Below are 21,902 nucleotides of genomic sequence, written 5' to 3'. Positions count from 1 at the left end.
TAGCACAGCTACCACACTTAAGGTCAGATAAGCTGAAATATATTGGGTTAGCAATAGTCATCCCATTTTATATTGTCACCCAAATTTAGTCTATCACAGCTGATCACTAGTTCTCAAGCTATGTACATATCAGATAACTGTTGCCTAAGATGAACGTCTGTGCTTGTTTCAGGTGGCAATCTGACCTGATACAGCAGTCCCCTGACATTGTTCATCAATCCACTCTGAAAGATTGCTGAATGACTGATCAGAAACGGGCTGCTGTGCTTTCCTTTTCTGCACACCAGGGTACTGCTTGCTCCTGCTTCCCTCTCCTTGGAACAGAAATGTGTGTACAGTGCTCTATCATGCATCTGTCATTGGAAACAATCTTTCATGGCAGTGATCTGATGCCCTCATGAGTTTTAAGTCTGGTCCAAATCTGTTTGCCAGGCCAACAGCTTTTTAAGGAGAGGGCAGGAATAATTGACTGCATACATTCCAAACTAAAACTGGTCACTTATAAGCAATCAATGGCCACTAATCTGACCTAATAATTTTTAAATGAATGTCACTAACCTGGTGAAAGTGAAGACGGATTCCAGAGAATGATCATAAAATTGCTGTGTTAATACTATGCCTATATCACACAAAATCATTACGAACCTGTTTCAATTACACACATTGAACAGAGGATGGACAACAAGCCTGAAACTAATGTGTGCAGTTTCAAATAATTGGCTCTAGAATATTGTGCTTTAGGATGGAGAAAAACTGTTTTGAATCGTGTATTGTTGCCCCAAGGGGTATAAAGGAATAAGCAAGGTTCCACCCACTACTCTTAGATATTGTGGTTGAATTTAGAGATATAGATGCCTTGTGGCTCTGGTGTGCTTCTAACAGTTTCATTGGTGAATCCTTTTGGCTAGCCTCACCACCACCACCAGGCAAGTTATGTCTTGTTGGCCAAATAATGTAATTTAGTAAGTAAAATCCTCTTATACATCCAACAAGAGCTTTCAAAATGTATTAGGAATTCATGTCAGGGGTGTAGGCCATTTAAAAAATATTTGTCTTCCTTTAAATTTCCTCGACATTGAATCCCACCTGATGCAGTACAAAGGCCAGGGAACCATCCAATGTCAATATTGCTCTGAAAAGCTTTGAGGCATCATTACTCTCAGGCTGAACTTCGAAGCGCCAACCTGTTAATATTTAACATTACTGTCAAAGTTTATAAGCAATTTCCCTGAAATGTCATTTTATAAATGTAAAGAAACTTCCATCACTGAACTTAGGAAGACAGAGTTGGTTGATTTAAAGTACTCCCTAAAGCAGAACTCCATACACAACAAAAATAACGTATACCAGGCTTGCAATGAACCTTGTTCATTCTTAACCCTTGACAAATGTGTGCACCTCTTGTTCTAGCATTTAATGTTTCTTTTGTTGTTTTTAGGCTTTTACTAAACACGGCCCATATGTTAGATTACACAGCTCCCTATATAAAAATAAAACCTGTATCCTTTTAAAATATACATTTAATGCAGATCAGCCTAATTTAAACAAGTGTATCGATGTAAGCTGTTCTTTTAACAACCTTGTTTTAATAATCTAAAATTATATAGGTACATTTGCCCAAGCTGTTGTGGGGTGTAACTTTGCAATGTATTGAATATCAATGCTTTATGGATAGCAATTAGTATGAATTTGCATCCACACATGGTAAATGTGCAAAAACAGACAACACACCATCTTTGCTTTAGCAGCATTTTTATTTACAAACAAACAGCAATCCCCATTGACTTTATACCATTTACAAAAAGCAATTATACAAGCCATGAGTCATCTGAAAATTAAGCAGCACCGAGTCATATCACAAATCTAAAAATAAAAAAATAATAAAACAAAAACAATAAAAGAGTAAAATATCATTTGAATAAATATTTCTAATCATGCTATAAAATAATCCTTAATGGCAAGTTATTAGTTGTTACAGCATATGTTTTTTTTCTTGTTTAGCTAGCTAGTTACTTCATATAGAAGTGTGGAGTTATGAGGTTACTGGTTTATATTGCAAGTTAACACCCTGAAATGCTGGTACAAGACACCAGACACCAAGGCATTATTAACACCGGAGCCATTCAGAATGTTTGATTCTCCTACATAGAAAATAAAAAGATGATATCTAATTATAATGTCACCCCATTAAAAAATTAAAAGGGCCATGATAAAAAGTTATCGCACAATAAGGCTCTTATAATGCCGTATACAACACTAACTCCAATTGGATTGTCTTCTAGCAAGAGGTGCTATTCATATCCACAATGTACATTTTTACCTACAGTTTAACATTTAGCTCTTTGTTTAAAGGTGCTCTGAGTTTTTTTATGTTTTTTTTTCATTTTTGGATATACAGGTAAAAAATATTTGTATAGTGTAATACTTATCAATCTGTGGTAAAGGTTTCTAAAAAAAACTTGCTTTGTTGTTAAATGCAAGCAATCATACTGTAACGAGTTGCATAAAACCACAATAAAGCAACCACTGCAAATATTTGTGATCAATGGGGGAAAAACATTTTACCTTAAGAACATAATGGGCACTATATAAAACAGGGAATCTGACATTCCCCCACTTTCCCTAGCAGGAATTAATTACTGCCAATGAAAAGTTTACTTTTGCTGTACAATTTAAATATTTTACAAATAATGCCGGATAAAGCATGTTAACTTAGGGTAAAATTTTCTTTCAACCAAATATTATGTAAATAATTGTCCATTTCGGTTAGGAATTCTTACACAAAATGGATTATGCAACTAGAAAAGAAAAAAAGTTGCCATTGATGTGTAGCACCTTGTGCCTTCTAACCCACATTTACTTACATGGGAAGAGACATATGCTGCGTTAGGTCATGCCGTGCGTATGAGCAAGCACATGCATACACCTCTTGCACTTTATCCCAGCACCCAATATGGGGGATGGGGTGGAATCAAACATTCTGAATAACATGACACCAAACAATTGTTCGGTCACTGAGATATATGAAATATATACTTTTTCCAACTGACAATTGTTATATAAAGAATTTACACAAGTAAAATTTCCAAATATGCTTTTATATAGATATATATTTATATAAAATTTAATAAATAATCCTGACCAGTCAAAAGAGCACCATTAAAAGGGCAAGGGTCCCTTATAAAATAGTTCAGGGGTTGCATATTTTAGTCCCTTTAGTGGAGGTTTTTTTGTTTGAGAAAAAAGAAAAAAAACCTCTTAAAATATTGACACAAACTATATCACAGTCAATATACATATTTATAAAAAAAAAAAAAGGAAAAAATTAAATATGTATTAAAAGTAAAGCTTGTGTGATATAGCTTTATCCCAGCCCTTAGATAGTATAATTCAGTGGTGTCCAAATGTAGTCCTTGGAAGCTGGGATATTTACACATTTTTAGTATTTCTTTGACCACAGTAAATTTAGTAATGTGTATTTTACAAAAAAACAGAAAAGGATTCTGTTCTATATAGAAATCATGGCCTATATGTGACCTTCAAGGACTGTAGTTGGACAGCCTGGCTATAAATAAATACCTTTTTTAAGTGATACTTATTTGTAGGTGGCATCAGATGGGTGGGAGTCACCTGCAATACTCTACCATATCTAGTGAAATCTCCCCCCAATAGTTTCTACCCACCACAGAGTTTTCCCACTCCTACTGTTACAATTGCCATAATATAGAACAAGTTAAATTACCAAAGGGTGGGAAACCCTTGTAATGGACTGTAAGTCCTGGGAACTCTAGTGCAGAGATTTCACCTTCCAGAGTCCACAAAATATCAGAAACTATTAGATGGTTTAAATCTCCAGCACCTACTGAGCAGGGAATTGTCAGCATTGGATGGAGTGAACTTGATCCATGACATTTGGCCTAATTTAAAAGACAGGCTTAATTTTGAGGTTGTATTGAAGCCATTCTCATTACATAGCAATCTCCACAGAAATTGGTGGTGCCAGATGGCTGGTTTCTGCACCCCAGGGGAGAGTCAAGAGGTTTAAAATGGGAATAGTGTATATACAGCACTGCACTACCTATATACAGAGAAGTAGTACATTGTCTAAGATTGAACAGCTTAGGAAAACTAGAAACCATTTAAAAACCACAAACTATATTGTAAAACAGTATAAAATGTCCAATTTCACAGTCTGTTATTACAGGTTAAATAGATTTCAGGAGAACTAAATCTCAGAGAAAAAGATTAAAAAAAAAAATTCACATTTCTCTAAAACGGAGACAATAAAGTACAAACTATGTTTATAAGTTAACGAGATGCATAAAGGAAAGTGTCCATGACTGAAAAATGTTCGGTCCTGTCTGTGTTTGTAAAAATGTAACAATACTGTAGTACCTAAGTAACACTGTAAAGAAATGATACGTGAACCAAGAGATATATTCTGTAAAAGAAAACAGTGAAAAACGGCTTAGGTGTTGGTTGGATAAACCCCTATGAGAATGGAGTCAGTTTACAGGATCCTCCAGGCCACCAAGCGTGAAGCAAGGATCTGACCAACAACAGCCATCCCAGCTTAGGCAACAATGTTATATAGTTTAAAACAGAAGCAAACCACGATGCAAGGAATATGACAAGGCACAATTTTATGAATTGGCCGCAAGTAAAGAGGTGAGCATCTCATCACTGTACTTTTTAAGCATTTGTCATTTCATGATGTTACCTTTTGGGGCGGTGGAAGCTTGTTATGCATACTGAAATCATAGCACGCATTGGAAGCTTGAAACGTAACTAAAAGCTCTTTATACAATTGAGAAATGCATTATGGCTTAAACTTTATTTTTAAAATTTTCAGAAACCTTCAAAAACCTACTTTTCCCACAAACAATAAATTTAATTAGGCACCAATATGTTAGATTATCCTCCAGCTTTTTATATTTCAAAAGAACAATTATAAGATTGCCTTTAAAAGCTTGTATCTCAATCTTCTTGGCATCACAAAGCTGTCACCTATGAAGCTAAAGGTTTTAGATATTTCTTCAGCATTTCAAAAATCCAGCTGAGGAAGGGGGGTGGGGGGTATATAACTACACAGAGTTTTCTACTGGATGTGGCAAGGTTGGACTAAGTTAGTAAAATTTCAACCATCCCCATCCCAAGATTTCCTGTCTAGATAGGTATAAACCCATTATGAACATTAGTTTTGGTAAAATTAGCAAAACTACAATTACACTTACACTTCTGGGGAAAATAGAGACAAACATTACATTCTTTCATTCTCAATCTTACATGGTGAATGCTGACAACAGGAAATGTTAAGGAGAGAGAGCAGCCATTACTGATCACTATGCCGTTCTTTCTACACAGCCCAAGCATCATTCTGATGTGTTCCTAACCAAGACCATGTGTGTATGCAATTATTGAGTTTACAAACCCACTGAGAATATGCTACTGGGAAATCAAGTGCAAGGCAAATCATCATGAACTGTATTTTATCAGCTATGCTGTTTGTGAAGTGGTACTTTGTGTTCCGCCTCTAAAAACCTTAGTTAAGAACTTACATATGCACTGCTCACACAGAAAACATACAACTTAAAGCAGTATCTTGTCACTACACAATCATGGATAAACATCTATTGCATGATCTTTGGTGCATCAAAAATTAAATCTGCACTTTACATCTCTCGCTGCCACACACTGTCCTGGGAAGTTTAGAATGTTGATCAATGTATAGTTAAAAAAAAATAAAAAAGGTTACTATTTTTTTTCTTCTAGGTTTTGTTGGCACACAATCATCAGGACAATCAGTTATGAGCCACAGGATAATGAACGCCGCCACACAAATACTAGGAGTACCTATAAATTCCCAGGATTGTTTCTAAAGGGAAATATTAAGTTCTATTTTGGAGGCAAAGAAAAAAAAAATCATAATTGGTTGTTTCTTAACGCCAACCGCTGGACTGCAGCCCAGTTAGAAGAGGTCAACTGCCAAATCCAGAAGCATACTGAAAAAATAAAATATGAAGACCTTTCTAGTACGCCTCTCTGCTAGAGGTGCTCTATTCAGTATATGGGACAAAACTTTTGGCAAAATTTTTAAATATGCAAACATTACAACCTCTAACGTGTGTGGGAAAAAGTTTGATTTGAAGGAAAAACAGGATTATGGAAGATTTAGAGGTATTCTTTGTGAATAAATATTATCCCTTTCTGTTCTCTAAAAAGACTAAAATGTGATCTTTTTAAATGTGGCCAAAAAGGAGGTTACGTACAGTAAAAATGCAAGTACAGAAAAAAAACCCTAAAAAAACACTAAAACATTCCAAAATATTAATAGAGATAAAAATTCAGCACCACAAAATCCACCTTTTGGGCAGGAACATTTAATGTCCGTTCATACATTTGGCATCTGGGTGGTAATGTGTGGCTGAAGATTTACCAGGAAAAAAAACGGCTGCCGCTTGAACAGTCTAAAATGAATGAACTGCTTACCCTAAATGCAGGTTTGTTTTTTCAGAAATGTGATTACTAAAATGTTTTTAAAATTGAAGCTCAAGGCCCATTTTCAGACTCGGGCTCAAATATTTGCAATTATCAAATCTGATTAAAAATATCAAAGCGCATCGAAAAATAGGATTAAACAGCAGATTGTAAAATGTAGATATCAAGGTAAATATGTAAGAGCAAGAAATCTGGCTGTCCTTTCTCTAACTGTGCTTCACAAGTGTCTATTGCAGCCATTCCCTAAGCAGGATAGTGTGGAAGCCGAGGTTCTTTGACCTGTAGCGGATTGATTTCACATACTATGGTGCAAAGTCAGGGTCACTTAAAAGAATCATCAGTAGGATAGCATCAGCATGATCTCTTTAGCGGTTTGTAAAGGTGGAATCCTGACCACCAACAGTGTTATGTTCATTTCTCTCAGTGACCCCCAATGAATTTTTAGTAAAGGATACCCAAGACCTGAAAATGTTCCCCTAATGTAAAAAAAAGGCTAGTTTATTGTAATCATTCTCACTGACTCTACTGAGGTTTACATGCTGATGTTTTGAGAGTAGGGAACCACAAAAAGTGTTGGTCTGCAAAACATGCTTGTTTTTGTTCTAGTTACCACATACCTGCTTATCACAAGCAATGCTTAAATTGTTGTAATTACTTCTGGGGTACCTTGACTTGCCACTAGTTTTTTATGGCCAGACAAAAACAGCCACCCAATGTTACCAATTCCATACAGGTACACATTACTTCTGTCTACCTTTCTTAATAATTATTACCTTGGTTTAGTTTTTTCTTAATATTAAGTATATTTGCTTTGAGTGTATTTCAGTAGAACTAAAATGCATATGCAGTGCATCTCTTTGTTATATACACAAGTTTACCCTTTTAAAAATATGTGTAAATATGCCTGAAATGCACTTCTAAATCTTATTGTGGGCTGGGAACACACCACATTTTTGTGGACATGGCAGTGTTGGTCCTGCCCAGTTCTCTTATGGTAAATTATCTAAACCCTCCTACTCTCTCACTACAAACACTAACCTTTGTTATCAAAGACAACAGGAGGGCTAATCCGACTCATTGAGAAAACACAAGAAAAGTGTCCAGGACAGCTCTGAATTTCTGACAAGTACAAATATTTTCTGCTGATTAGAGATTATAAAATGTATAAAATGTTTTAAAGCCTAACTCCAACCAACTTGTTTTAGAAGTGTAGGTGATTGGGTTCACAAATGCTTTGAATGTCCTCTTATTTTTGACACTTTTAGTCTTTTTTACGACTTTTATATGACTTGCTAGCCTTGTAGCTGATTATTCAGTGGTATAGCATTATACACAATATTACCATAGATCAGTGGCCGCCAATCTTTTCGGTCCCGCGGACCACAAAAATTACCCCTAGACTGGGGTCATGATGCCAGAACACACCCACTGCGTTCAGAGACACAACCCGCCCACTTCATTGAGCCTGCGTTCCATACAGAAAAGGACCCCGCTTGGTGGGGCGCACCTGCCAGAGCCGCCGACCACCGGTTGGGGATGGCTGCCATGGATGACATAGTAAGTCTAATTTATTTGGCTTGACAAAAAAGGTATAGGAACATGGCAGTATGTTATAATTTCATATTTTACTGTTTTGGTTAGTCAAAAGGCAAAAAAAAAAAAAAAAACAACTTGAAAAAATGTTTTAGCTTTTAAAGTAAGCAGCAAAACTAATTCAGCTAATATTCATTATTATTCATCAAAGTGAAAAAAATAAACATACTTTTTTGCACACGAGTGAACAGAAAAAAAATAAAAAATAAACTATAACATATACCTGTTCTTCATATTAATTTAGAATCATACAGGCCATAATGTACATGTCTTTTCAGTATGAATATATTTGTATAGGAGTACAATGTTGGGGCAGCTTTTGTAAAAAAAAAAAGTATGTACTAAGTATTAGGCAATAATGAAAAAGTTCGGCAGCACTGAAAAAGTACAACTTTCAATATAAACCCCTTTTAACAGAGCATACTGAGTAATTTACCTCCCTCTCTGTTAATTGCCTTTAAATAATCCAAATAAAGTACAGATTTCAAGCCAAGAAAACAAGCTAATCATTTGTTTTCCAACCTTACAGCCAAACCTGTTTAGTTAGAAATCTCAGCATTCAACTAACTCAAATCTTGGCCTAGCTAACTACACGTGTCCAGCAATGAATGCAGAGTACAAATTTGCTGAACTAAACTTACAGTAGCATTCCATTACTCTGCACTGTCACTATTAGTCAAGGCCAACACTATCCTAAACCTTCCTGTCTTAGCAATCCAGAAATCATTAAGATATATAAAATTTCTCATATAACAAAAACTTTTGTTAAACAAAATTTCATTCATCAAATAATTCTAAACAAAATCTCTCTTTTCCACCTCTAACTATATGCTTCTTTAGGAGTTCAATTGTACCCTGTCTCCTTAAAAAGCAAAATGGACAAAAAGTATATATTAAAAAAATTTCAAAGCAAAAACAAGGTACATTTAGTGTATCACCCAGATATCTTAAAATGTCTTTGAATATTCAATAAGAATTCTCAAAGAACAGAAGCATTATGTGTAGCCTTCTCTCTGTAGTTAAGAGATTACCAAATAGGCGATAAGTAATAAAAATAGGCATTAAATTGTGTGCTTTATACAGTGTCCTGGCACGTCTTAATTATTCAGGAGTAGTAGTGACTGTGTGAATTTCAACACTGGAGTCCAAGTTCACATCTGAAACATTAGTATCATTTTGGTCTATATATCCCTCTGTTCTCTCTGGTGATTCCATCCGGCTTTTCACCTCGGCAACACCAGGATGGTTTTTCCGTAAATGTTGATTTAGTGTACCCTGAAACGGGAAGCACTTGCCGCACACCTCACACCGGAAAGGCTTGTCATCCGTGTGCCCACGTATATGGTATTCCAGCTGGTCTTTGCGAGTATATTTCTTCCCGCAAAATCTGCACACAAATGGCGTTATTCCCATGTGAAGCCGCATGTGTCGGTCAAGACTCCCTTTCTGATTAAATGTCTTGCCACAGTAGATGCAGATGAGTCTTTCGTTGTATGGATGCCAGTATCCTCTGGGGGCCCTCTCTTGAGGGCTGCTCTCAAAAGTTGGCGTGCTTATAACACTTTCATTTTCAGGGCTTTGGATCACATTATGAATCTCGCTGGTTATATTTGATGCCCGCTTCGGGCGTGCCCGGCCACCTCGATAACAACTAAGCATGGACCTGGAAGGGCTTGAGTTGCTGATGCTCCTGTAGGGCTCAGACAAATTAGTTGTGTGGGAAGCAGCTTGAGAATAGGAATATGTATGTTGCAATACAGACCCGTAGGAACCTACATTCAGCATAGTCACTTGCTCACCATCAACCAGTTCTGTGTGATAGCCATCATCCCCCACAGAAGAGCTATCAGAGCAGCTCGGCCGGTCAGATTTTTCAGTTTTGATTTTAACTTCAGAGATCTGGTTCTCTTGCACCATTTCACCATGATCCTGATCGCCTTCTATTTGATTTTCATGCTCTGAAATGCTACCATTACTGACTCTGTCTGACTGACCCTCTTCTTGGGGACGGTTTCTTAAATTGTTGCCAGCTACCTCATCCATTTTTAAGTCATTACCTACAATTGAAGGTCCACCTTGCCCACCATATGGTGGGGAAATCTCCACCGGATTAGCAAAGTAGCTGTCATCCTTGATTCCATTGTGGTTATTCTGGCTTTCGTCCCCACTAACACCCACAACACTAATTTTTGAGTGGATGCTCTCTAGGATCTGAGTGCACTTATCAATGACGCACTGCATTTGCAGGAAGCTAGCTGCAGTTAGGAAGCTTACAACATCCTTCAGTTGTACAGACATTCTTCCAGTATAGCAGAATGACAGTAACTGTTCAAAAACATTAGGGTTTTTGATAACTGATATTGATAAGCCACTCATGGTGCTCAGTGCTGAATGATCTCGAAAATAGGGGGAGCTGGCAGCAAGGACTGCCTTATGTGCGCGGAACGGCTGACCCTGAATGTGAACAATTATGTCACATAGCTTTCCTTGCATACGCAGTTCATTTAGCTGGTTGAGGACTGTGCTGCTGTACTCCGGCACCTCAAACTGGATGAAACTGTTGCTGTCCATCTTGTCCTCTTTCTAAAAAAAGAAACAAAAATTATTAATAAAATCATTGTTTAATAGTGCAATTCTGAAAATACAGGGTAAAATCACCTAAAATAAACCTAAATGCAATGTTCATTTGGAATGGCAGATGTGCCACAAAAGTGCCCATCTAGCTAGCAGGGGACCAGAAGGCTTTAAATATAATTCTCTATTCTTATAACCACAATCTAGTACAGCGGATGCCAACCTATCGGACCTCACAGACCACTAAAAATAATTTTAAATCCTTGTGGACCATTAATATGATTTAAAAATAAATACATATTTAAAAATATGATCTTCCTAATGGTGCCTGACAAGGACTGTGGAGGCTCTGATTAATTGATCAGCTTACCGTTAAGTGAAGTATTACTATTGTTACTATTATCATTACTTGCATTATCCTAGGTATAACTAAGGAATTGCAAAATATTTATTTGCTTTTTCTCACTCAATATGGCTTTATTTTATTCGAATGGAAGACGACTTGGCAACGATTGCCTCATACAACTTAAGACTACATTGACGTCATGCTGCACCTCCCTTGTTTTTCTGCCTCTAGCACATGTTCGTGAATTTAGCACAATATAAAGAAAAAAACTGTCATTATGAATATATGAATTTGTTAGATTATTTTTGTTTTAAAATTTAAAAAAATTGCAAATAATGTCATTTTTCTGTGGACCACCGAAATTTTCTCGTGGTCCGCTGATCTAGTATATGAGCTGTACATTTTTAACTTTTAGAGACACACCAGCAAAACATAATCATAGCACTACATCCAGAAAATCTTATGTATACAACTAGGAAAGACTTTAAAGATACATTGTTTGTTGAAGCAAAAGTTGTTTTACTAATAATTTAAAATGAGGGGCCACATTCTTGTTTTAGTCATCCCTGAAGTAAGTAACATAGGTAATTATATGCAAATAACTTAAAAAAACGTTAAAGTTTTAAAGAGAATGAACACCCAAGTAAAGTTTACCATGATTTACGCTAGGCATAAATGTTGTCACATACAGAACTCCATTTAGGAAACAGGGAATCTGACATTCCTTCATGAAATGCCTGTATCCCTGTTTTATAAATCGAGCCCATAGTGTCAATCAGCATAAACTTCATTATTGTCATTTTCACTACTATATATTATCATAAAAAAATATGTATGGCATCACTAATCTTATGACTAACAAGTTTCTTAGCTTACACTCTATGCAAATCAACAAGTATCCAAAAAAACTAATGGCTTGAAAGCCATCTGTCAGAAAAAAGTAAAAAAAAAACAAAAACAGACAACTAAAACAAAAAATCTATAAATGTGAAAAAAAAAAAATCATGCTCAGCCCATACCAGATAGATGTTTAACTATGCCTTCCATATAGAGAAATGTTGTGTTTCAGACACTGATCCTTGACAAAATAAATACCATCCGTGTGTTAATTTTCTGTCTTCTGTTGGGAACAACAGTTTGCAAGGCAGCAAAAAGACATTTAATTAAATGTACAACAGCGTTTTTCAAACAATTTTTTTTGCTTATAATAAAAATAATAATTGCTAATTATAACCAAAACAAGAGATTAAAATTGAATTCCAACAACACGGGCAGAAAAAGTCAGGACTAAACAGAAAAGTAGGTTAGCCTGGTGAAGATGTGTTTTGCATGTCCTACTAAACTGGAATCGATATTCCCTGCAAAAACATTAAAATGCAGACATTTTCACTGAATTCATAATTATTTACAAAAAAAGTTATATCCTGTTTTATATGGGCAAGAAACTTTAAACACAATGAAGTCCAAAAACTAGAGATTCAGGTATAAACAGGTTCATACGCAAAGATTTTGTTGAAATTCAGCATAACTCCTGATGTAATAAATTTACAAGAATACGTGTCCTATGCCTACCATCCTGCACAGACACATAAAAGGTCTCAAAGTACACAGATGTTTAGCAGTTGTGCAAGCAACTTAACTGCAAGAAATGCAATATTGCATTTGAACTTAACAACTATAATTAAAAAAAGAGAAAGGTGCCGTACTCGGAAAAAAAAATCCCTTTTAAATAGAAAAAAAAGTTATGAAAACTGATTACAAGGGGCAAATGCTTACTATCGTTGGATACTTGTTTTTAATGGTGTGCAAGATCACTGAGTTAAAGAGGAACTAAACTCAAATACGGCCCGCTATCCGTCTTCAGGCTGGCGCTCTGGGCGCCACCATCTTCTCCTCTTCTTCTGGGTTCTTCTTACTACGTCACCCGACCCGAGATCCGGTGACGTAGTTGGGGGAAAAAACTTGCCAATATCGCTGTGCATGCCCTATTGACGAAAGGAGCACCCAAAAGCCTCCTGGGATGTGTGTCGTAGGTATCCCAGGAGGCTTTGCGAAATGAAATGGCAGTCTATGGAAATGAAATGGCAGGGGTGTCAAACAACTACTCCTAGACATTTCATGTACAATTCAATGTGCGGCCACTCTATTGCTTTCTACCACCTGTCACTTAGGGGGTGGAATTAGGGGGCATGCTGCACCCCCCCCCCCCCCCATTTTTTTTTTCAATTTGCATGTTGCATTTAAAAAAACCAAACACTCAGAATTTTTACTTAACATAAAAAGGGTTTGTCTACCCTGAGTTACACTTTAAGTTCTACTAGTTATGACTTGCTAAAGAATTCTGTGCTAACCTATTACTAAAATTAAAAAGTGTGTCCGACAGCTTGTGAATTTACTGCCTGTCTTTATATTTTTTACCTAAACAAAGAGCTGACCAAAACTGAACTACCAATTCAGTTTCCCTTGAAATGTAAAATCTTCTAAACATTTTGCAATTGCAAAGTAGATTCAGAAAGGTGCTGACGTTTTTTCTTTTTCTTTTCTTTGTGGCTTAAAGTTCAAATAACAAACAACATTTATCAGGGCAACACTAGAAGGTAGATTTAAAACTATATGATTACCAAAGCAACACTGAAAAGAAAATATAAAAATACATGTGAGACTGGAGGTCTCACAATGAGGCACTAGGATCCCAGGTTGGACACCATCCGCAGGGAGCAAGCATGGTCTCCCTGTTTATTCTGAACACTCTTTCCTCGAATACACATCCCAAAAACAGATTCAAATAATTGTTCTTCCCTCTAAAAATGGCCTTAGTATAATCTCCCTACCATAATCTTTAACTATGGTAGGGGCATTAGATTGTGAGCTCCTCTGAGGGACAGATAGTGAAGTGACTTTGGACTCTGTAAAATAAAGTATAATATATTGGCACAATATCATTATATTACTGATAACCATGCTTATGAAGACAATGGCAGTAAGTAACCCCATCTAAAAGAGACATGATAAAAAAAAGAAGAAGGATAACCTCTCATTTTGTACACATACTCAATCATACTGTACACATAAAATTTCATATGGTGTCATAAGGAGGTTTCCAGCCTCTGCTTGGTTTTCCTATTCAATTTTGTGACACATACAGACATTTAAAGAAATTATTAATAAATGATTTTGCAAATAAAACCGCCTCCATTAGAAGAGTCAATGCAGATACAGATTGAGATGAAACCGATTTTATTCCTTCATAATTCTACAGAACATTGACCCCCTAAATGTTTTGGGATCTATAAGTTAAATCAGTTATATAAAACAATAAATCATATTTTTAAAAAGTAAAATTTATCATTTTATATACGAGTCAAGAATTATTTTAGGAATACTACATAACTATTAGCTCTGCCCACCTAGGTAAATCAATCCTAACTACAAGTAATCAGAGTCAGCTGATGGAACACAGCCAGCGCTACACAACAACAAAAAAAAAACACTTTTTGATCCTAACCACAAAAAGTTAAGATGCCAGTACAAAGTTTCAAAATGCACACAATGTCAAACTCAAAGGAAATTCCTGAAGAATCAGAAAACAAGTGCTTCATATCTATCAGACTGGAAACAGCAGCTGTCTGATACTTTGGCTAACTCAAACCATCCGCTTTAACAGGGTTTATTTAGTGGGGTATTACTTCTTTACATAGTGCCAGCTAAAACTAGATAATGCCAACATACATTCAATATTAAAAACATTTCCTAAAGAGAGGATATAAGGAATTTAAAATGGGTAATTGCACTTTGTGTTAACAGTTGTCTATCCACAAGTTCCTGTGTACTATTGCATTTTAAAAGACAGTAAACTCAATACACAGTTATGTCTACTGTAAATATGAAGTGAATATGGTGGTACACGCTTGATACATTTCATATATAGTGCTGGGTCCTAAGTTCTGATACTTTGAATTCACTAGGGTATTGCTGGCTTGATACAATAAATTCTGAGGATGTGAGGCTGCCAGGGTTGGAACCCAGGAGCTGCACTGTACAACTTTGCATAGGAGTTGTGTATGTTTGTACTGAGACTTGCAGCGTCAAATAAAAAACTGTGAAGTGCTTGGGAAAGAGTGTGTAATTAGTTGGGCATCAGCCTGTAAAATACTAAAGGGGTCAAACATTTGTAGAGCTTTCTGACCAATAAGGGAGTGAGTAGAAAGCCCACCAAAGTTTAGAATAAGCGGTGCAGATTTTCTACTTCCTTTTATATAGTAAATTTAGGGTCATTTTTTCTATATGTTTAGTCAGAATGTTTAATAGCCTATTCTTTACCAGTCAAAGGAATGCAACCAAACTGCAAAAGTGCAAATCCACAGTCAAATCAATATTTATCATAAACCATGGTGCTTCTAGGGACAGCAGTACATACCCTACTGCGCAGGGCATTACAGATATCACACCGTGCTAAGAATTCAACACACACATAAGTTGATGAAACTGTAAAGTGCATTCTACTCACCAGTATCAATGTGAAAGCAGCATACACAGAGGTCCTTAATTTTTATAAATTAGCAATGCCACAAGTAAGCTAACAATGGATACAGCTTCTAAAGAGTCACGCGTATTTTGTCACAACATACAATATACACTCAAAGTCAACCTCAAGTATAAGTTGACCACTCCCACACACAAAGTTTGATTTATAATTAGGGAAAAAAAACTCTGTCATATGCATGAAACCATTTTTGTCAGTGTGTCCAACTTTTGTCAGTGCAATATCCCCCATTAGCATGTCCTCTTACACTGGTTGCGAGGAATACAGCTGGAACATGCCCTCCTACTCCCTGTCTGGTGAAAGTGCTGTGAACTGCACAAAAGAAAGGATAACTCCCTCAGCAGGGAAAAACATAACTTTCTTCCCCACTCTATTAAAAAATAAAATAAAATAAATAATAAAAAACACACAGCATTTATTACCACACAATGTGTGATTTCTAGTTAACACTAAACCTAGATTTTACTGGAACACTTTCTTAAGATTTATACATATTACTGATTGTGGGTCTTGTCCTATGTGATTTTTTTAAATGACATCAAACAAGTAGATTACTTAAAATGCACCAATACCACATCTAGCAAATTTTAGGCTAAAGCACTAAAAACCGGCTATACTGGACCTTTATTAAATCAGGTATATCAAATATTTTTTTTTAGTTTGGAAATATTTAACTGCATAGAAATCTGCACATAGAACTTGGAGCTTTTTTAATTTGGCTAGAGCTGGAAACAGAACTACTTTCAGGTTTTGTTGTCAAAAGCTCCCTTAGAGAGAATTCTTCAATCCCTGTCAGATAAAAAGGTTGCTTTACAAGTACCAGACGTAAAAGTACACTGCACTAGCACAAACAAGAACCCTTGTCAACATTTTATTGATGTTAGTTTCCTGGCTGCAGATTTTGCCTCACTTTCTAAACACATCTAACAAAGCTCCAAAGTACAGTAAATCTGGACAGGTTTTAACCTTTCCCTATTCTATCCAAAAACAAAAAAGAGACAGGTGGTAGAAAGCAATAGTGTTGCCGCACATTTTTTGGATTCTACATGTAGGGTCTAGGAGTGGTTGTTTGACACCCCTGCCACTTCCATAGACTTAAAGAATACATATCACCACAATTTTTATTTCATATAAAAGGATGGAAAGCCCTTTGATATAAGGCAAAAAAAAGGTCCCCACTCTTCTGTCTTTATTGCCATGGAGGTAAAGACTGAATGGGAGTCCAGGGCCTCCTGGGATACCTATGTCAATTATCCCAGAAGGCTTTGGGCTGCTCCTTCTGCACTTGCCCGGCTCAGCATGTGTAATAAGGGCTTTTCCATGCAATGAAAAAATAAATGTGCCAGTCTCATGCATGTGTAGTGAGATCGGCACTTTTGTCTTACATTTACAGGAATTTACGTCACCCGCATTCACACCTGCGCAGTGCGAGATTGGGTGTTATAGGAAGGAGATGGAGGATGATGGAGGTGCTCATTGCTTCCTCCATGCAGGGACGAAGAAAGAGTCCATTACAGCACTGAACCGACACAGAGGCCAGCTCTGGGGGAATCGACGACTCTGTGGAAGAAATGGTATAAGGTATTATTTTTTAGGGAAAGTTGCGCTTTTAGTTTTAGTTATAGGTGGAATCAGTCAGCCTCGATCATGACAGCTAACACGATTACTGTCAACCAGGCATTTCTTGGGTTCCTTGGCACATTTCATTTCCTGTGATCCCACCAACAGTGTCAATGTAAATCCTCCATTATCCACCAAAAACTGATTGGTCTGACCCTTTTAAGAGGTAGTGAAAACTTTGCAGTATACCATACACTGACAGCAGAGAACACAATAGGCGTGTGAGAACTCAGGAACAGAACTCTCATTATGTGACCTACCCTGTTGCCCTTTTCCTTTTTTAAGCAAAGCAAATCAGTTACCTCCATTACCACTCATGTAAAACTAAAGTCCATAATGTTAATGTGTTAGCATGTTATGTAAAATAAATGGTACTACAAAAAATGTGTTTGCCACAAGTTTCTGTAACACATGTATAATATAAGTTTTACAGTGTACTACTGCAATGCACTAGTGTGAACTGGCCCTAACTTCCAGCATCTACAAAAAAAAAAAAAAGTTTGACTAATTTTTTTAATAGGCTTCCACAAAGTCCAGTTACTTAAAACAAACAACACAAAACAAAGCTATTTAGGCACTGTGATCTGGTTACAAATGTTGAATAAAAAAACGTACTTTTAAAAAATACTTTAAAACAAGTCACCCATAAGTCTGGTTGTCCTAAATCCTACGCAGCCGAATTTCCATGAGTTTGGCAAGAAGTGCGTCCAAGCCGTGCCTGAAGGTAAAAGGTGTTGGCAAACTGATGGGAGAGGGGGGGTTGTTCTGCGGATGCCCAGCAGGGAGGGTGTGATAATTGCCCTAAGCAAGTTTTACTTCTTCAAGGAGGATCAAACAGTCACAAAAACACATTTTTTTACAATTCATTCCCTGTACCATCATTAGGGCTCTATGCTGCTTACCTATTCTCAGCGCACATTGAACGAATATGTTACACTTCAATAAATGTTCAACAGATGTGAAACAACTGCAATGTAAGGTAAAGGCAGCTATCCATAACAACCGAAAAAAAATTGAAGTAGAAGGTTAACTGCAATGTTCAGACTACCAGAAATCCCTGAGGATCCCTGAAGAAATGTGGCAAATAAACATCCAAGAGAAATTATCGCAGACATTTTTATTGCCACTGTTACACAGAGCAAGAAATTGGGGAAAATCTGTTGAGGTAACTAGAGTTGCCACTGGTCCTTCAGAAAATATTCTTCAGAAAATTTTAGCCTAAGAGCCAGTTTCCTGGCTCTTAGGCTAAATGAAGTCTGGAGCATCTAGAAAAACACTTTTAGGTTCACAGCTGTCAGAAACTGCCCAATTTAGGGACCATATGAAGTCTCTCAGTGGTTTGGGTTGGGCTGAACCCATATGTGCACAGTATTGAGAGATGGGTGGGTTTACTGTTTTTAGGATGAGGTACTTATTACGTTCCTGGTATGGAGGGTAGGGGGACTCCTAGTGATTTGAAATGTGCTGAACTCAGTATATGCAGGGTATGGAGACATGGGGGCCTCAGTTATATGGGGGTGGGCTGACCAAAATATGAGAAAAGTATAGAGCAGAGGTAGGCAAACTTTGGCCTAGCCAGTATTCCTGTCTGGCCTAATGCCCCCCCTAGTTATTTATTGTTGGATCCGGCCTAACTGAATTGTCGTGGTATCGTGAGTTACCACTATATCATCGAGTTCCCGCACAGTAACCACAGTTACAATGTCTAAAGAGCAGAAGCAACGTGCAGCTACCAGTCTCTGGAAGGTTGACCTTGAACATTGTGTCTTCAACCCCGAATGGACTGACGAATTATTCTTCGTCCAACGCGGCAACAAAGCCCTGTGTTTAGTGTGCAATGACACCAACAACACCTTCAAGCGGCCGAATCTCAAGGGGCATTTTGATGCCAAGCACACCCAATGCCAAGCAATATGTGCACACGTACAAAGACTACCCCGCGGATGAGCGGAAGACTGAGGCTGCTCGCTTGCAGTCACGGTTGGAAAAAACCTTTCCCTGGACACCTTGTTTCTTCTGGCCTAGTGTGCCTTCTTGACCTCCTAAAATGGCCTAGTAGTCCAAAAAGTTTGCCGACCCTGGTCTACAGGGTTAGGGTGCTCAGATTTGGGGTGGTCTGATCTCACAATGTGCAAGGCGCCCAGGAATTTGGGGCTCTTAGTATGTGCATGGTATGGAAGGTTGGGGTGATTATGTTTGTGGTATAGAGAGATGGGAGGGTCTCAATATTTAGGGCAGGCTGGTCTCAGTATGTGCAGGGTACAGAGGAATGGGGCTTTCAGTGATTTCGGGGTGATCTCAGTATGTGCGGGGTGTTTGGGGTAATGTCACAAAGCTCAGGATATATTGGGTGTAGTGATTTTAATGAGGAGGTAATCGCATATTCTGGTCCCAGACTCCCCCGGGGGTATAGGGGCCCCTGCAATCACTGTACGGGGTACATGGGGGCACCCAGGAACTCGGTTCTGGCAGGTCACTGGGTAGGAGCTCCCTAGGAATGGCTCCAACATCGCCACAGAGTTCCCTCGCAAGTGTTTACTGATATGTCTGGGACGGAGAGAGATTGGGGATCGCCGGTAAGTGATGGGCGATTCACCAGGTGGCGGGGGTCTCTACCATTGGGGGGCGCTGCTCGTTCTGTCGCCGCTGACGTGTATGTGGTGTATTAGGTTAATGAGGACAGAACAACCCGCCTGACACACATTCCGGTCCCCGAAAACTCACCAGCCGGTAATGAGGGGCACCGCGCCACCTCACATCACTCCGAACACCTCGGCCGGGCCCAGCGCGTTCCGCTCTCCTCAGCTGCCGGAAACACTCTCAGGACTCGCCCAGCACACACTTCCGGGTCGGCGTCCCTCCTGCCCGCCCCACCCACCGAACTTTACATCACACATCATTCACTACAGTAGGGTACTCGAGGTACTCAATTTACTTTTTTTATTTCAAGAAACTTTATTAACACCGTGTAAATGAACAACAATGTGTCCTATTCATCATCATCATCATCATCAGCATCAGCATCAGCATCAGCTTTACGTTCTGTGCACGACAGGCAGAATGTCTCTGATTACCAGGGATGGAGCTAGGGACTGCCATTCGCTTTTGCTGTGAAAAGGTGCCAACATTTACCATACAAATACCTACCTTTCTGTTCTTTTTTGGTGTCAGTGAGGTAGACAAAACATTGGAGTATTGGGGGGTATATTGGTGTCAGTAGAGGGATGGTAAACTCACTTTTAAAGTGAACACCCTCCACTCCTTAAACCAACCCTTCTTAAGATTGCATCTCTGATACATATTAAACTCATTCATAACCCCCCAATTATATCTTCACAGCCATCACTATTCTGCAAGAGGTAAAGCCAGTGAACTGTCATGGCTGCTACACCAGCATATTTTCCCATAATCCCCAAAATTTGGTGGCTCGGTGCTAAGGTGAACAAGCCTCTTTCAACATGTCTGCTGGCTCTTCATGATTTTTTGGCTGTTTTGCAGCCTGCCCTATATACATCCTAGACTGTATAATCCAGGGGACAGAGTACACTCTGGCGCCAGCACAACTTCACCTTTGGACAATATTCTTATGCAATTTAAGTACACTTGGATTCAGCCATCACAGAGAGGAACTGGTCCTGTCAGTGAAGCAAATCTTGGGGATAAGGAATGGCCTCAGGTCCCTTCTGCCATACTAAAAAATCCCTATTCAGCCTGGTGGGACCCAGGTCTCCAATCCAACCCCACTAATACCCATTCTGAACCCTTTTTTTCTCAACCGCTGCCAAATATGGAAAGCATGTTTTAACTGTGTGTACTCCTACTATAAGGTGACTAAGTAAAGTGTGCTCCCAAAATCCTGTATGTACAGTACACCCTAATTGAAGTCCATCACACAGCACTGAAACTGCACTTTAAAAATCACGTATAGAGAACTTTTTTTTCTTGTGTTTCTATAGCACCAACATATAACTATGGTGTGCATAGTATATATTTCCAAGGTAAACAGTAATTCAGCATGAAGATTTCCATGAAAAAGATCAGCTACTGATGTTCTCTCTCTACTTGTGCATGGTGACTGGTCTTGTCTCCACCTACCACCCTCTCTCATGTTCTTCAAGTAGCCTGTGGTAAAATGGCCCACTAGGTTCCTTAGATTGCTCTTTTCAAGCTTATGTGCAGTGCAGCAATGATGTCACTGGGTAGTAATTGGATTTGTAAATGCAATTAGTGATCAAAAAATGTGTTTTTATCATTTGTGGCTTTACACCTTCTGATAAAATACCTGTCCTGTGAAAAAAATTACACAGCAACGAATTTGCCGTGACGACAAAAAGCAGAAATCTTTTTTTATTGTGCCCCATGACACCAACAATAGCATATGTAAAAAAAAAAAAATGAGAGCATCATCCCCCTACTCAGCTTTTTTATAGCTGTCAGAAATATAGATAACACAGCACACTTTCCATCAACTACCAGTGATAATAAAGATGGACTTTCCCCAAAACTGTGGAGAAGTGTTAGAACATATGTCACGTTTTTATTGTTGTCCTCTAATTTCGCATTTTCTGTCCTGACAATGCTGAAACTGAAAGGGATTGCCTTGTCAACCAAGTATGCAGCTGATCTCCATCCTTGTCTTGCAGGCTAGTATTTAAAGTCACAGAGAACCGGTGAAATAGTGATTTTCAGAGAAGGCCTGAGGATCATGTTCATATTACTAGCATAAGA

The 21,902-nt window shown here is 38.0% G+C and overlaps 1 protein-coding gene across 1 annotated transcript; it reads right to left on the bottom strand.

The window, feature by feature from the left end:
• Positions 1-1,735: 1,735 nt before the first annotated feature.
• ZBTB34 (zinc finger and BTB domain containing 34) lies at positions 1,736-20,004 on the bottom strand. Its single transcript, XM_072429515.1, has 2 exons — positions 19,899-20,004; positions 1,736-10,674 (listed from the first exon to the last, which is right to left on the bottom strand). Exon 2 carries the CDS (start codon positions 10,660-10,662, stop codon positions 9,193-9,195), a length of 1,470 nt encoding a protein of 489 aa, XP_072285616.1. The 5' UTR covers positions 10,663-10,674; positions 19,899-20,004; the 3' UTR covers positions 1,736-9,192.
• Between the last annotated feature and the right edge of the window lie 1,898 nt (positions 20,005-21,902).

Source organism: Pyxicephalus adspersus, chromosome Z, assembly GCF_032062135.1.
Source record: "Pyxicephalus adspersus chromosome Z, UCB_Pads_2.0, whole genome shotgun sequence".
NCBI classification, from domain to species: Eukaryota; Metazoa; Chordata; class Amphibia; order Anura; family Pyxicephalidae; genus Pyxicephalus; species Pyxicephalus adspersus.
This window is presented reverse-complemented; position numbering and strand designations above follow the sequence as displayed.